This window comes from Passer domesticus, chromosome 1 (assembly GCF_036417665.1).
Source record: "Passer domesticus isolate bPasDom1 chromosome 1, bPasDom1.hap1, whole genome shotgun sequence".
NCBI lineage: Eukaryota > Metazoa > Chordata > Aves > Passeriformes > Passeridae > Passer > Passer domesticus.
The window spans coordinates 103,363,951-103,382,237 of NC_087474.1; the positions used below are offsets into that span (position 1 = coordinate 103,363,951).

The 18,287-nt window shown below is 42.4% G+C and overlaps 1 protein-coding gene across 9 annotated transcripts in view; it reads right to left on the minus strand.

Annotated features, from left to right (window-relative positions):
* Window positions 1-18,255, minus strand: part of ZNF407 (zinc finger protein 407) — a 333,728-nt gene extending 315,473 nt beyond the window's left edge. For 5 of the 9 annotated variants that reach the window (XM_064431985.1, XM_064431993.1, XM_064431979.1 and 2 more), the window contains exon 1: window positions 2,194-2,282. In XM_064431985.1, the coding sequence (XP_064288055.1) occupies window positions 2,194-2,245 (52 nt within the window). In that variant the 5' untranslated portion in view covers window positions 2,246-2,282. Of the gene's footprint in view, window positions 1-2,193; window positions 2,283-17,199; window positions 17,522-18,117 lie in introns of those variants that run through there. The other 4 variants (XM_064431970.1, XM_064431956.1, XM_064431960.1 and 1 more) reach the window with 4 other exon arrangements.
* Window positions 18,256-18,287: the final 32 nt, after the last annotated feature.

Consider the following 18,287-nt stretch of genomic DNA (forward strand, 5'->3'; position numbering starts at 1 on the left):
TAAAAGCATTCTGATGACCCCTGGTGGCCACTACATACAAGGAAGTAATTGCATTCCATCTGAGAAAAGAGATCAAACAGAAAAGTGTTACATGTTCTATTGGTAGGCATATCTACAGAAATGACAGCTGTTATTATTAAATTAGAATATTTATTAGAATAGACATATTTACATGTCTTTCTATATCAAACTACTGTATTACAGTAGACACACAGATACACAAAAATTTAACTATTAGATACACAAAAATTTAACTATTAGAAGCAAATCCTCTTTTTCTCTTCAACAAAATAGAAGTGATCACACTGGTAGTATTTCAGCTCAATCTTACAAGACATACAAAATGTCTTTTTTTTTCAGTTTTGAATTTCCAGGTAAGTTACTCACATAAAACAGAGGATGTTGGTGAGAAACACGGTGGAAGCAGGGGGCTGCCTCACACCAGGGTGCACCTAGAAGGGCTCTGTGTAATAGATGATGTCCCAAATGCCTCCAGCACAGTCAGTTCTCCAGCACATTTTAGCAAAGCAAACAAACCAGCCTTTCCTTCTTTATATATATATATTTATATTGAACTTCTACCAAAAAGAAATTAATACCCATCATTAGGGATCAGTGTAAAAAGGTGACAGCTGTACACAGACGTCAGCTATGGAGAGGGTGAGCACAGGAAAAGCTGCAGGGCAAATCACACCTTTTCTCCTTAATATTTTACTGTAAAACATGCAGCGCTGCCATGTCCTCTGCAACACAGAGAGGGATTTTTTCACCCAATAACTTAGATGATCATGACTGTGACTTAAACCATGTATAGCTGTGCAAAGCCTGGCTTCCTCCAGAAGTAAGAGTTACTTGTGTTCAGCTGAACAAACCCATGATTCAGCTATAGTCACTGCAGAACCTTTAATACTACATAGATCTGTCCTCAGAACAGTTCAGGGGTTCCAACTGACCTTCACTCAAATTTCCATCTGTGACACATCTGTCTGTGTCAAGAGACAGAAACCAATATAAGACAGCAATGGGAGATGCACCAGTGTGACTGGGGCAATGTGAGTCCAAGCACTGGCAGTATGGGATGGTACAAAAATGATTCATGACTTTTGTGGTGCCAGTGAGAGCAGTCAAGGGATACTACTATGGCATACCATGAATCCTTTTCCTTTCCCCATTCTCAAGCCCTTCACTAGAAGAACTAAGCCATACAGCTACAAAAGCCTCCTGCACTTCAGCTGAGGACCAAAAAGAGACTGAAACCCAAGCAGGCTCCCACTTCTCCCCACCAAAACACACTCTTGGTCAGCAGATGGAGAGTGAAGGTGTATGAGGGAGAAGGCATGGCTAACCCAGAAAGAGAGGCCAGAGGATGCCAGAGCAGCTTCCACCTGCTATTGCAGCCCATATGATGAAACCACATCTTCCCAGAATGGATCCTAGGCAGATAGAAGTGAAGGAGGGAAGGAATTGAAGACAAGGAACAGCCTCTTGCTGGTACCACCATCAGTTATAAAATAAAACCCCCATTTACTAGTCCAAAGCATTCACACTTACTGACAGTTTGGCAACAAATAACATGAAGGTTTCAAAGCTGCTGCTCATTAACAGTATCAATCTCCCTCCACGTCTATTTTTTTCAATTCAACAAATTTGGTGCTTGCCTAAATCAGTCCCTGAAACTCAGCTCTCTTCCAGAACCAGCAATATGCCTAAGCATCACTATGCACAGTGACAGCACAATTTGTGTGAGGCACATGTGTTCAACTGCCTTCCCAAACAAGGAATCACCTGACAACATTTTCATCTCTCCTGCAGGAGTGGTGCACGGGCTGTAGCAAGAGGGAACAGTTGCACTGGGAACCACTTCCCTAATACCTACAAAAATTATGAAGCTTCACTCTGCTCTAAGAGCTGCACCTTGCTAACTGGGTATCTTAAGAGTACAAAATCCTTTCCCTATTTTGAAGCACACTGTTTAACAGCTACACAAGACTGCAATGCATTTCCTTCTGTTGTTGGTTTATCAAATCAAACTCCAAGCTCCAGTCAGCACCACAATATCAAACATGGGAAACATATCAGCAATGGAGCCCAAGGTGTGCAGAGTCTCTCAGTCCCACCAGAGCCCAGCAGCCACACAGAGCCACTGCTAACCCCACTGTCATCTGGTGCGATCGGGGTGGCACCACAGCCCACCTCTTCTGCAGACTAGGAAGATGTGCCTGGTCAACCTGGTGGCACCAGGCATGGCCTCCTGCTCCCCAAGGCATTCCTGGGCAGGGAGTGCAGATGCTGCTGGACCCTGCCCAGACACATTTCCTGGGCGTCACAGGAGATCACGGAAGGACTGTGCAGTGCTTGGCTGGTCAAGGGAACCTTGGGAGTTGGGGGAGAACTGCAACTTGGTGGCAGAGACTCTTTCCTCAACACATCATCACTCTTTCTCTCAGGGGTGTTTTAGGAGAGTGTTTTTACTAAAAATACTACTAACTCCCTGAAAAACACCAAGTTGAAATCAATCCCACAAACTTTCCCAGGATCAATAGGTTTTAACGAACACAGAAAACATACACAGTAGCAACCACAGGCAAGTACCGGGAGACCAAGCTAGAGAAATAAATTGCACCTGCTCCAACACTCTCCTGGCAGGAAAAAATTGACATATCACTAAGCAGGCTGTTGCTCAGCTCAAACACCCACAGGATCTGAGGGACCACAAGATGGGTGACCTGCGTGGTGACTTTCCACAGCAAAGCACAGCCAGGACACAATGCCAGATCTGATCCCCACAGAAGGGCAGGGTTTTGGCAGCTCTCAGTTGATGGAGCAGCCCAGACCAGAGTCAGTCCCCTCTGACTGCAGGTCCAAGGGACTGACTGTTTATCTCTCAGAGGGTAAAAAGAATATTTAGTCACCTGTGTCAGTCATCAACAGTCATCTTCCTAGTGTTCACCCTGGGAAAAACTTTTGCAAGTTAGCTCTTTTCCTAGCTGTTATCATTGATGGAAAAGAGACAACAGTGTCAAATTAAACCTTACTGTTAACAGAGCAAAAATCTTGGATTATGTATTTTACAGTGAAACCTAACATTAAGCTGTTCCATCATAAATTTTCTAGAAAACTTGAGCATCACATCCTATTTTTCCCCAAGAGCTATGATTCAGACTTTCACTTTCTGGTAAATTCCATGACTATTTGATAATCAAATGCAACTTCTGTTTTATCAGCTATGCAGCCTTCCTCATGCTAAAGCACCAAATTCTTTTTACATGAAATAGGAAAGGAATTAACTTCTAACAGTGACCCTGCAATTCCATTTTAACATTTAAAATTTAAAATTTTGGAGCAAATGCACCACTTTCCCAGGATTTAATATCTGATATTATTTCCATATACTAAACAATACAGAAGATTTACTGGTTGAACCCCTGTAACAGTACAAATCATAGCAATGTAAATAGGCAAAAGATCTTATTACAACCATTACATTTTTCTCATCAATCTCATTCTGTACTACTGTGTTAAGGACATCTAAATATTCTTAGGTGCATGTACAATGGAAAAAATAAATTAATACCCCTTTTAATGAATCTCTCACAAAATTTTCCTTCTCTCCAAATCATAAAATTGTTTAGGTTGGGAAAGACCATGTTCATTGAGTTGAACTGTTAACCCAGCACTGCCAAGTTCACCACTAAACCATGTCAAGTCCCACATCCACACATCTTTTAAATACCTCCAGGGATGCTAAACTCCACCACTTCCATGGGGAGCCTGTTTCAGGGCTTGAGAACCCTTTCAGTAAAGGAATTTTTTGTAAATCCAATCTAAACCTCCTCCAGTGCAACTTGAGGCCATTTCCACTTGTCCTGTCACTTGTTACTTGGGAGAACAGACCAACCCCCACCTGGCCACAACTTCCTTTCAGGTACTTGTAGAGAGTGTTAAGTCACCCCTGAGTCTCCTTTTCTCAGGGTACACAACCCCAGCTCCTCATAAGACTTGTGCTCCAGACCCTTCACCAGCTCGTTGCCCTTCTCTGGACACGCTCCAGAACCTCAATGTCTTTGTTGATGCAAATGGACCAAACCTGAACACAGGATTCAAGGTGTGGCCTCACCAGTGCTGAGTACAGGGGGACAATCCCTGCCCTTCTCCTGCTGGCCACACTATTCCCCACACAGACCAGGAAGCCACTGGCCTCCTTGGCCACCTGGGCACTCACTGGCTCTTGTTCAGCCACTGTCAGTCAGCACTCCCAGCTCCTTTTCCACCAGCAGCTTTCCAGCCACTGCCCCCAGCCTGTGGCACTGCCTGGGGTTTCTCATGACCCAAGAGCAGGACCTGACACTTGGCCGTGTTGAACTTCCCAAAAGAGCCCCAACCCATTGATCCAGCCTGTCCAGATCCGTCTGCAGAGCCTTCCTGCCCTCCAGCACATCAACATTCCATCCAGCTTTGTGTCGTCTGCAAAACGACTCAGAGTGCACTCGATCCTCTTGTCCAGGTCATTGATAAAGATATTAAAGAGAACCAGCCCCAGTACTGAGCCCTGGAGAGCAGCACTTGTGACCAGCCTCAGCTGGATGTAACTCCATTCACCACCACTCTTTGGGCCCTGCCATCCAGTCAGCTTTTTACCCAGGCATCCTCATGCCATTATCTGTGTTTTAAATTACTCCAATACCTACGAACATCTAAATTCAACTGAATTCACTGGGAATAGGGCATTTGAAAATCAAGATATTTCTTTAGGTACTTAAAAAGGATTCGTAAAGTAATGCCATATATCCAGATTTCACTACGTTATCTACAAAACTTGTTATTCAGAATTATATAAATCTACATAAGCCCACTTCCTTTCTATTAAAATTAGTTTATATGTTGAATACTCAACAATTAACAATTCTTAGTTGCATTAATAATTCACTCTCCAGAATGCTTCAAGAGAAAAATTAAATTACATTAGATTATTTTAATAACTTGTAGAATTTAAAAGTGCCCAGTTATAAATGAAAGGACTACAGAATAAAGGTAGTGAATGCACACATTCAATGCTATTAAAAGGCAGACACATAAGATCTCATGTATCTTGTGCCATTTGTAAAACGATTGTTTTATTATCAGTGTAACTAATCACAATGAAGACATCTCTTACAATCAAAGACATTATAATGAATTTTCTTTACAGCTACAGAGAAATGGGATTTGCTGTTCCATATCAAACTAGAACAGGCTGTATAAATTCTTCTTCATATTTATTATTAAATGTAACTTTTATCTATAAAATCAGACATGAAATATTAAAAACTGAAACAACAGAATTTATATCCTTTACTTAATTTAGTTTAAACGGTCTATTCACTAAAGAGAGGGGAAAAAAGGTTACATATGTATTATATAACGTGTCCTCCCCTCTCCCTCATAAGTGTTTCCACTATAAACCACCTAAGTTTTTGGAATTTATAACTCAGCTGTAAAAATCCACTTCATATGTAAAAGTTGGTATAGTTTTCCTTTTACAAATGAAAAAAAAATCTGTTTCAGAAGGAAGGTGAGAAAGAATGTAAGGGAAGAGAAGGGGAAAAGCAATTAGACTAAGAATTTAAACTCTCGGCCAGTTAAATCAGTTGGTATGAGCCATCTGTGTAATTCAGACCCATCTTCCCACCCCATCCCCTGAAGAACCATTGGGAGATGGTGAGCTGGCTGCACCAGAGCCCCATGGCAGATGGGAGCCAGGTACTGGCCTCCAGTTGCTGCTGACCTGCCAGGTTTGGCTATCTTATCCCACTGCTACCTCCTGAAGTCAGCTGTACAACTGGGAACTGGACAAATTGAAAATAAGTGAGAATAGCAAAGAGCATTAAAGAGAAGAGACAAGACACAGCAGATTAGCGCATCTTAAAATAGACAAATAGACAAAACAGCCTGTAAAAAAAGGGCTTTGACAATTAAAAGAGATAAGACTCAAGAGTTCAAGAACTGGAGATTGGACAACATACAGTGCAACAAGAACTGAACAGAAAAATAAAGGCAGATAAAAAACATCAAAAGTTCACACAAGGATTAAAAGGGTCTTATTTAAGACAGCATGGAAAACAATTCATACATAAGATGGCAGATTCCAAAATGAAGCATGAAATAAAGCAACAAGAGACAAGCAACCTATGACCTTAAGGTGCAAGCTACAACCTACACTATTGCTAGTTCCTGCTAGCAATATCTTACTTTAGCGATACCTTACAGCTTTTTCCTGGAGCACAGCAGCGAAATTTACCTTTATTTTCAGAGTCCCATTTTGCAGTCTGAAACGAATGGAAAGAAGAAGCAAAGCAGTAAAACCTTGCATTGGTTCTCATAGTGCAGCTGGTGAGTTTGATGAGCTGGCAGGAGCAAGAACCAAGGTACACCAGGTAGATGCCTGCAGACACTGTCTCAGGAGCACCAGGGAAGCTGGCAAAGACCTGAAGTGCAGAGATGCTCCCATGTGCCCCAGGTGACGCTGCACTCTTGCTTAGAGGAAACCAGCAAGGCCACGTGTTCAAACGTAGCCTTTATTAGTCTTCAGCTAAGTTTATTCATCAGAAAAGTCTCTCTCTTGGCAATTCTTTAACGACAGCCCATGAGGATTATGTAGATATATTGCAACCAATTACCACAAGAATACAAATAAATACTGTTTATAAATTCATTGGTTCTCTACAGTGATTCAGGCTTGAAGGTAAGTCACAGCTAAAAAAAAAACCCTTCATGGGAAGATCTTTTAGTGGACTAGATTAATCTGGCATACATGGACAGCAGAGGATACTTCCAAAATATGCATAAAAAAACAAAAACAGTAGAAAGATATTACCTACACACCCTCCTGCCACACACTCAAAAAAGGTACATGAACAAAAAGAACTACAAAGCATGAATTTTAGGGATCTATTAGACATTGATATCATTCATTACTTTGATATAGCTTGATTTGCAATAGAGACAAACAATGAGGAACAAGAGAAAGAATGAGAAGATTGGTGCTCTAAGGCAAACATATCTTCAAAACTCCAGACTCAAAGAGCAAAGGCTGCAAATGCAATTATCACTTACCAGAGTATGAATTTATGTCAGATCACCAACAGGAAAAATGAAGAAGGGAAAGGAAAGGCTGAACCAAGCAGCAAGGATCCTCTAAGGGATCAGATGGCACAAAAATCTGCATTTGATTCACAAAATTCAACAGTCTGAAATCATTCATGTCTGTATCTATCTGGTATGTTAGCCACTACTGTACTACTCAATGTCAGGATTTAAAATGTCTGGATCAGAAAGTGAGACCTGGAGTTTTAGGTACTGATATCTCACATCCAATTCAGAGAGGGAAGAAAAAAATCTAGTTCCTTCTCAACCAGCATGAGACAGCCCCTAAGCTAAAGAAAAAGAGCGAGCACAAGTCCTAAACCCAGAAAATGAGAGCTGCTCAATATGGCAACCAGGAGAAAAGACACTGACTCTGCAGAGCTGCTACCACATAATTTACTGCTCACAAACCTGACAAGTCTTATTCTTGTACCTGGGGCACACCTGCAGTATGAGCACCCCAAAGCAGGCATCCAAGCAAAGCCTCCAAACCTACTGCAGCTGCTCCATAACTTGGTGCCCACCAGTCCCAAAAACAGAGCCTGCATGTCTCATGCAGGGATTAGGAATCTTTTATGAAGAGTCACTAAAATCCACATACACTCTAGGAATAGTTTTATATGTCATGTCAAAAAATGCAGAGACTATGAGATTACTTCATTTGAATTCACTGTATTTATTAGAATTTATTATCAAAATGTATTCATTACAAAAATATGTATGAAACAAACACGAGAAAACATTTATTAATTGTTCTACCTGGCAGCTCTTATTCAGTGTAAGGTCATGAAAAAATCATTGGGAGTGCTTTCAAGAACTATTCAAACAAACATATCTATAAGCAAAATCACAACAATATGGTTTCTAAAATTAAAGCATATTTTACAAAGTACTAAAATTTGGAGGAATACTGTCCTCAAAATGTGCCTTTAAATTACCCCTATTTGGAATGACTGGCATGACTGTATTAGCCACACATTTTAACATTGCTTGATCCAGTCAGCTCACTAAATCATTAAAAATATACATGACTGAGCTTCAGTTTGACCTGCAGTGACTCCTATATGTACTCTCAAAATTAACACAAGCACTGAATGCTACTAATCTTCAACTTGTAATAACTGATCAAAGAATACTGCCCTGTAATTCACTACAAACTAAAGTCATAGCGCTGAACTGTGCATTTTCAAACAAGTGGTTTACAGCTCTAGATTTAAAATGCAAAGTTTCCATTATAGTTAATAATTAAAATGCATGCTGTGTTATGGTTACATTTGGTGACTGGATTAGTAGTACCCCAACTGAGTTAAACAATGCCTTTTTCCTATTAGAGTTCATATTACCATATTGTCTATTTGTTTAAGAAAAGGAAGAAAAAAAGCACAGCAAGGAAGAAGGAATAAAAAAGAAATATGAATATCAAACATACTGAAAGACAGTGAGAACCAAGACAGCAAGAAGACCTGGTATCAGCAAAATATAGGCTAGCTGAAAGCAGAAAAGCTGAAATATCCATGCATTTAAAGTATGAAAACTTTTAATAAAAAGAATATTCTCCCTTTGTCAATAAGGTTTCTCATTCAAAGTAAAGGGAATAAAGCTCAGTTTGTTTTCCTAGATGCAGTTGCTACAAATTGAGGGAATACAGACATCACTGTCAAAGAGCAGACTCTTTCAGGCTGTCAACTTCTTAATCAGGGTCTGACTTCATTGGAAAGTGTGAAATTATGTAATTATTTATGCTTTGCAATTCTGACGGTTTAAACAAATCCCGCACTATGAACATCATCTTTTAAATGCAAAATTCCTACTGCGATTTTGTTTTACGGAATATACCTTTTCTTTTTTTTTTCTCTGCTTTCTAGGTGGTTCATTCAAACGAAATTTAAATATTATGTGAAGTATTTCTTTTCTCCCAAAACAGATCCCACAGAGCTTAAAAACATAACTTACAAGGGTGAAAAATAATTGAAAAATAAAGTAAAAATGAAATCATGGCCACAGTGACATCAACTGAAGTTTTCTCAGCACTGTCAATTATATTGCCACCCAAAACTCTTTAATGGCAAGACTAAAGACCTTTGAGTACTTACAACAAATGTAAAAATAAAATATTATTTGAGCCCATAAAAAGACATACTCCTTATGTTCCTGTAATTCCATACAATATTTAAGTATAAACTTCAGAGATTAACTTTGTTTTCATTTCAAGTGTATTTTAATTATCTTGGTACCAGCAGCACATACAAAGACAAGCTTGTGTGCCTGAAAGCTCACCTACTTCTCCCTCTACTGTAGCTGACCTAATATATTGCCTCTGCCTCTAAGTCACCTCCTCAGAAACCCACCCCCTTATCGGGTAAATACCCTTAGCATGCAAAATACAAAGGTGGGCATTCTCTGAAATACAAGTTTATTTAACACTCCCCCCCAAAATACACTTTACTGAAATCAGCAACATCTAAATTCATGATGATGTGAATGAAGAAGACAAAGCATTCCTGCAAGTCAACCTCCACCAGCAAAGTTCAGCTAGCTATGCAGAGCTAGCAAAATGCATGGTCAGGTTTTCACCTGTCCTCTCCAAACACCTCCTGTACCCAATGACCTTGTGCCCAGGAAGGATTCTTGGGGTTTGACAGAAGGAGCTCCTTGTATCTCAGATGCCTGCTCCAGAGCAGCTGAAGGTCAACGCAAAACCTTTGTCAACTTTCTCTTCAGTCTCTTCCTCCCCTCCTCAGGTTGCCATCCCTGCTGCAAACTCATTGGGTGACACAAAGGAGACAGGGAATAAAGCCTATATATAACCCCTGCAGATATCAGAGGCACTCACAAAGAAGTCAAAGCAATACTTGTCAAGCATTTCTGAGCTACCTAGATTTAGAATGGCACTCATACTCACAAGTCTGCATTTTTGACGCTCCAAGTATAATGAGAAACAACTAAAGGAAAAAAAAAAGGTAGTTTTTTATATAACATATCTGCCAAGTTCCAAGTACCAACAAGTAACAACACCGCATTGCAAAATCTCTGCTCAAGAACCAACCCATTTTTTGAGGTAGAATTTGGACCAAAAAAAATTAAAAATCCAATTTTATTTCTTTGGTTTTGTATGCAAAAATTATGAAATGGAGAGCTTTTGTCAAGTTCTGATTTTGATCATTTTGACACAAATTGAAAAAATTCTGTTAAACCTAATGGAAATATTCTGATTTATAGTCAGGTAAATAACATCAAATTCTAATTCCACGTTTTCTTTCCTTCCTGATTAAATTACATTAATGTACACTCAAAACAAAGCAACTACTGCTATCCCGGTTGGTTTTTTCAGAAGAATAACTTATCTTTTAAAAAATACTACCTGGACGTAAACACAAAGTCACAAGGGTTCTTTCACATGTCTGCCATCCTTACAACAAAGAGGCTTTTATCAGTATCATAGTACGTGGACACCAACATATCATCCTAAATGTAGGGCAGAAGTCAACCTGCTTCTGTGAGGATCTACATGCCGTACTTTCTCCCTTAAATACTTTTTATTAATCTGATATGTATATGAGACAGCAAAAACCACAACACTCTGTATTCTTACGCAGAATGTGGCAGAAAAAGGCTCAACAACTAAATATTGCATCCTCACATTCTTGCTAAAAGGTTTGACATAGTATTCATTGCCATATTATTCCTAATTAGCAGTTTAAGCTTGTTAACAAGAACAGTTTATTTAAGGTAAACAGGAATTATCTTTCCTTTGTATAGGTAGGACTTGTAAATAGGACAGCTCATAAATTCTAAGATGAGAGCAACTAGGAAACTATTCATTAAGACTTGGGTTATAAATTCAAAACATGAAGCATAACATGCTTAAAGAAGATGGTTTTATTTTTAAAAGCATTCATTAGGCTCTCATCTTCAAGCTTCAGACTTGTAAATAATTTAAAATGAAAATGCGAACAACAGGCAGGGAAAACAAAACAAATGCAATTCAAATCAGTCCATTGTTGTACCAATAAAACTCAGAACAACAGAATCTAAGTTAGCAGATTCTGAAGACAACATCCAGAAAACATCTTTATGTACTGTATCTTTGAACTTACATGTTGAGCTACCACTGGCTCCAATTAAAAAAAAAAATAGCTCTGTCTTGTAACAACCAAGCTTTGCCCAGTAAAGGATACACATGCTCAACTAGTAATTTCTGGTATTCATTCCACTTTATTCTGGAGATGCCAAAGCAAACAAACAAGCTGCAGTTTATCAATGATTTTAGATTTTATATTTATCCATTCTGACTTTTCAGAAATGTATATCCTATTAACAATCTATAACATAACCCAAGAATAATCTTCCCTTTAAAGATCTAGGTAAACCTCAGTTTGCCTCACATGGGGAGCGTGGAAAGAAACAGCCTTTACTTCACAGGCATTGAAAGTTAAAAGTGAAGAAGACAAAAGTAACAAATCAAACAAAAAACCAAAACACAAGGATCACTGTTGTCCTGACTGCATATTCAGTGTCCCAAATCCAATGTCGATAAATCCCAGCAGAAACCATGTCACACCCCAAAGAACCAGGAAAGTGCAACATTTTGCCTTCACTGAACGTATGGAGTTTGCTATCCTTTCCTCAAGGACTTGGAACAATCCAACTTAAATATTCAATGTCACTTAATCATTCAATGGAAGACAAGCATGCAACTGGAATTTCTTTCTCCATGTTAAAATACCACATGGCACTGCAAAATGCAGAAGTGCCATATTCCTATGCCACAGCCCTTGTGCAGAAAGATGTGCATAGATGCTGCCTATCCCAGGAACATCAAGACATCCTCCTCAGAAGCTCTTCACTTAGTGGCTGCACCCCATGCACCAGGAAACCTGACATTTGTCCGTCACACAGATTTCCTGCAGGGCTGCAGAACACTGGGCAGGAAACCCTGGCACATCCAGCGAGCTCTGGGCATACAGCAGGATGAGACTCAGCTACAGCACACACAGCCAGCACAGGGCATTCCAGAGGCACCAGCCCTCCAGGCACTATGAGAGCAGCAAGTCTGATGCTTCCACATGTGAACCCAGATGGAAAGGTCACCCCTGTCCCTGCTTCTCCCTCCAACACAGAAGCAAGTGATGCCAACATGCTAGACACCACCAGTGCAGATAAAGTCTCCTCCTGATTAGGAGTGCTAAGGCCAATTCTGCATGGACTATATCATGTTCACAGCAAATGTTTACAGCAAACATTTAAATAAATCCAATCAAACTCACTTAATGGAAACAGGTAAAGGCTCTTCCAGGGTGAGCACAAGTTTGAAAACCTGACTAAAGAGAGAACTCACATATATAAAGCCATACCAGAGATCTTGGCAACACAACAATGTCTTTGATTAAATCAGAATTCCTGTCAGGACCTGTACAAACTTCTCTGGAACATTCTCGAACTTCTTGCTGGAATGTTTCCTACAGAAAAGCTTATATACCAGGTAACTGTATGGATTCCATATTAAAAAAAAATCACATGAAACAATGACTTCCATACAAAATAATGACTTAGTGTTACTATTCCGATAAGTTTTGTTACCCCTTGTAATTGCAGTGGATTTTAACATTTATATGTATTTTTTTATGTCTTGCTACCTATATTTTTGAGAAGAAACTTTGAAATTCCAAAGATGGGGCTAAGGACAGCAAGAAACTTTATAACTACAACAAGACAAAGAAATAACAGCTATAAAAGTATCTATATATGCACTTGTACCAAAATATAACCCATAGAGATGTATACATTCTGATCTGTACATTGAAATACTGTGTACCCTAACTCTGTACACCTCTCCCTGGGCCATTACATACATCACACACACACGTAACAACTTGTATGTCTGGACTCAGAAAGACACAATTAAAATTATGCCTGTACTAAGGATCACAAACCCTAAGAACACTCATGGCCTCACAGCCCACTTAAACAAAACCCATACAGACAGTAGTTCAGTAGTAGGCCAGACTACGGAGAAGAAAGGTCAGCCTTTCAGTTGTAGAACAAGCAAACAAAACAAAACAAAGCAAAAATAATTTAGCAATCAACAGCTCTGCTAACACAGGACAGGAGAGCAGTCACAATCATGCAAACAAGCAGTTTACTTTTGGAACACCATTAGTGCCTGATTCTAAAAGGCACTTGGGTCATTTCTTTGTAAGGATATGTGTGAATTGGGTAGTATGTACTGCAATTTTCCTTTCCATACTGAGGAAAAAAAGATCGCTAGGTTTCTTTCTGCTATAAAGTTACAGATTGCTGACATAAGTTTGGGACACAGCTTTCTTTGGTCTTCACATGTTGAAGAACTGAGATTAAGTAAAATATGAAAACTTTCACATACATTTAACATAAACACCTACAGTAGGCTACAGACTGTTCTGTAACTACTGACTCTTCTCTGGCTGATGGCACAAACAGGACTGATGACATTCATAACTGCAGAGCAGGCAATTGAGTATGATTCCTCTGTTTTAAACATACAACTCCTTTCTGCAAAGCAAAAAGTTACCTTTGGAACTTCTGCAGGTGATAAATTGGAAATTACAGGAACATCTTTTTACATTTTTTGCTTCTTCACTAGTTTTATACACACAGGCTAATAAATAATCCCAGTTTATATGTTAACACAGCCCATAATGACCAAAAAATAAAAAAAATACAGTTTAGAATTATGTATAGGTATATTTAAACTTTCATACATGTTTGTGTAACCACGTAAGAATATGTCCACTGCAAAAGCAAACAGACCAAAGATAAAACCACGCTCATGTTGCTGGAGAGATTTTGCATGACCTTTGACACCACAGGCCAGGCAAGATTTAAGCAGCTTGCAGTGCCAGGTCCCATGCAACCCTACTCCTAACACATTCTCTCCAAGACATCCATGGATAACCCAATGCCTGTTAGTACTAAATGTTGTACTTGCCTGAGAGGAGTCGGCCTCTTCTCCCAGGCAAGCAGCGACAGGACAAGAGAACACATGTCTTAAGCTGCACCAGGGGGAGTTTAGGCTGCACGTGAGGAAGAGTTCTTCACACATGATTACCCATTGGAATGGACTGCCCAGGGAGGTGATGGAGTCACTGTCCTTGGAGGTGTTTAAGGAAAGACTCAACTCAGCACTTAATGCCATGGTCTAACTGACACGGTGGTGTTGGGTCAGAGATTGGACTTGATCCCAAAGGTCTTTAGAGAAAGAACACCAGTTTATTCTGTGATCACTGATGAGGCACAGTGCTCATTTCCTTCCTGCCCGTGTGTCCAGCAAGAACTGCTGTCATTGCTTCTGCTCCTTCCACTCCTGGTGCACAGGAGGAGCAGTGCCTCCATGCCTGGGCTGCTGCTGGCCCAGGCTGCAGCGATGCAGCTGCACCTCAGGCAGTGGTGGCAGCTCTGGGTGGCTGCGCTTTCCCAAGACGGCAAGGCCAACACCAAGCAAGACCTTTCTGGGGTAGAAAAATAACCACGAATGCTCAGCTGGGCAGCTGCTGACTACCTGTCAAAGTGAAAGCACCATTTCCATGTGACTCCTCACACAACAGAGAGCACAGCAGAGAGACCACTCTGCCGCGTCTGGTTTTGAGAACAGCTGAAGGAAACAGCCACTACATTTGTTCAATCACATCATCTTGTCTTTCTCACCAGGCTTTCAAAAGAGTAAGTTATACTCCAGATTTCAATCTAAAAGGTCAACTTTTTAGTACCTTTAACATGCACCATAATACCAAGGCATTAATTTCAATGAATGACTAGACCAAGTGTGTCTGAAACCAGTGTTTTTATTTGACTGGTGGGATCATCCATCCAATGAAACCTTTCTGTTTTCCTGAGAAAGAGAATATTTAAATCCTAAATCACATTAGGAAATTCAAACACAGGAGCCACCACACAATTCCAGTTCAACCACATTTCATGTGCCAGTCTGTCTGTAAATTCCATCTCATGCACAGAACCACAACACTGCACACATTCAAAAAATTAAAAAGGAAAAAACAGGCAAAGCAAAGCCACCTCATTCTTAATGTTGTGCACACTAACAAGAAAATGTCATTCTTCACTACAAAAGGTTATGTTTAATGGAATACTGCGACTGACATCTCCTCCACACACATTCTATCTCCTAGTAGTTTTTCTATAGAGACAACACAGGTAAAGTTTTAAAAGCATTTCTAACAAAGAAAATTCTCATGCAAATAAATTAGAAATCTTTGATGCTGTTACTATACAATGGTTCCTACAGAAGAATGATAGTAAAGGATTTAACTCAAGTCATTTGAATTATATTTCCCAAAATGCTAATAAAACTGACATGTTTGAACATACTGAAAAAGTCACAGTCCATCATCATCCTGTCACATCAGTGCATTTAACTTTTTTCTAAAATGTATGGATTATACAATTACTGCCAGGCTCCATATTTTATATATAAAAGCTACAATCTGATTATATGTCCATGCTGAAATAATTTATGAAATAAGGATGGAATGACTGCAATGTTACTTCCATGATGAATGTAACTTGCTGTGAATAGTGTAGGAGATTGCAAGACAGACTCAGCTGAAGCCTGTAATTGTCTTCATCTTTCACAAAGAGGTGTGACCTGGGAAAAATACAGATCCCAACATCCAAAGCTCCAGCCTCATACAAACATCTTGATTACTCATGTTCTGATACAGGAATGGAAAATGTATAGCCTTCCCATGCCACACCTTTGGGGTACGAAGGTGAGAATCACAGGGAATTACATCCAGTGTTTCAATTGTATGTTAGTCTGTTACGGTTTTTCACCACCAGAACATCCACCACTGCCACTCTTATCTTGCACTTTTGCATTTCCATCATTTACCACTCCCTCGGTGTTACCACCATGCTTAGCATCACACAGATGAGCACGAGCATGTGACAAAGGCAAGGTCTTGCAAGTCTGTGTCAGTACAACTACACAAAGGAGCAAAGAGGGCACAGGAAAGCAGAAACAAAACCTTTAACTTTATAACTTCTAAGATCACTACTAACTACTGCATTCAGATGACAAATGTTTTTCCTTCCTCCAACTAACACTACATTTAATATTAACATTGTGGCCCACAGGCCACACTAGTTATTTGAAGGAGCAACAGGAAACCCTTCATAAAAACTCAAACTAAACAAGACAGACCACAGACTCATAGGAAGGCTTGGATTGGAAGGGACCTTGAACACCTAGTGCCAACACCTTCTGCAAGAGCTGGTTGCTCAGAGCCCCATCCAACCTGGCCTTGGGACAGTTACAGGGATGAGGCAGCCACAGCCTCCCTGGGCAACCTGTGCCAGTGCCTTTCCACCCTCACACTAAACAATTGATTCCATATAAAGGACATGTAGATGATAACCTGCCCCTCAAAGGCCACCCAGCTGTTCTGGTTTAACAATCTTTCCTTCTGAAGACACACACACCCTCAGAAGTGTATTAACATTTCTGTGCTGTTTAAGGGAACCTGCTTTCCCTGCTACAATCTGACAGGTTCCCCAGGGGGCTACTTTGACTCCTGAGCAGACAAAGCCACGTTGAAAATCAGAACACTGAGAGCACAGGAGGTGCTCATGATTCAAGAGCCAGACCTCCAGAGGGCAGTAGTCCTGTGAGGAACAGCTGAGGGAGCTGGGATTGTTCAGCCTGGAGGAGGCTCAAGGCAGACCTTATCATTCTCTACAAGCACCTGAAAGTTGGGTGAGGCCAGGTGTGGGTCAGCATCTTCTCCCGGGCAACCAGCAACAGCTTGAGAGGACAAAAGCCTTAAGCTGCACCAGGAAGGGCTGGGCATCAGGGAGAAATCTTTCCCTGAAAGTGCGATTAGACTTTGGAATGGACTGCCCAGGGAAGTGACGGAGTCCCTGTCCCTGAAGGTGTTTAATGAAAGACCGGATGTGGCACACAGAGTTATCTGTTGATGAAATGATGTTCGTTATATCAGAGGTCCTTTCCAACCTCCTTCTGTGATTCTGTGTCTGCTCTGCCTGGTGGCTGAAGCAGAATAAAGGGAAAGTAGCACCAACCCTTCCTTTATTCCTTAGGAGAGCCACGCACAGAGCTCCTACAGTCACGTGTGTCCATCCCTCACCGTCAACCGCGCACTTCCCAGAGCTCATCCCCGCTCATTCTACAGCAACCTTCGGGAAATGAGGGGGAAGCAAGGCAGGGCACGGCTCCGGCGGCTGAGGCCTCTCAGGGCAGCGCCAAGCCCCGCCCGCCGCCACTCCCGAGCGCCCTCCCGCACCGGCCCCGCCACCGCGCCTGCGCAGCGGCGCCGCGCGCGCACTCCCCGCTCGGGGCCGCCGCCCGGGGCCGTCCCTGCGGGGCGGCGGCTCCACGGGGCCGGCACCCGCCGCCGTGCCCCGCTGTCTGCCCCGGCCACGGCCCCGCCCGGCCGGGCCCCGCGCCTGCGCACCGGCCCCAGGGAACCGGGCGGAGGGGGGACACAGGGAACAGCCGGAACCGCGCACCGCGGTGGCGGCTCGCGTGGGTCCCACCCTGCCCGGTTCTCCCTCCCTCCCTCCGTCCGTCCGTCCCCGCTGCCCTGGCCCGCGCCCTCTCCCTCTCCTTTCCCCGCCGCCGCCCGCCTGCGGCACAGCGGAAGGGAAGACCCCCGCGGCCCCGGGGCCGGCTGCGGCAGCCAATGAGCGCAAGGGACGCTCTTCCCGCCCTCGGCGTCCCGGCCAATCGGCGAGCAGCACGAGAGGAAGATAGCACGGGATTGGCTCGGCCGGTGCGCCACAACCCGCTGGCCCGCCCACCAAAAAAAAAAAAAATTAAAAAAAAAAAAAAACGACGGCAGCGCAGAGGCCCAAAAAGCCCGAGGGGAGACGGCGACGCGGCGACCCCGTGAGCCCCCCTCGCGAGGGCCGAGGCAGCGGCTCGCCCCGCGCCGCTGGGCGGCGAGACGGGCCGGCCGCGCCGCGGCGGGCAGCGCTTACCGCGCGGGGGGAGCCGAGCGCCTCCGCTTGTGCTGAGCCGTGTCACCAGTGGCGCGCCGTAGATCCGCCGCGCTGCGTCACGCCCGGCGCGCGCGGGGGGGCGGGGGCGAGGCGCGCTCACGTGACGCGGCGGGCTGGGAGCCGGTGCGGCGGCGCCGCTCGTGCCGCCG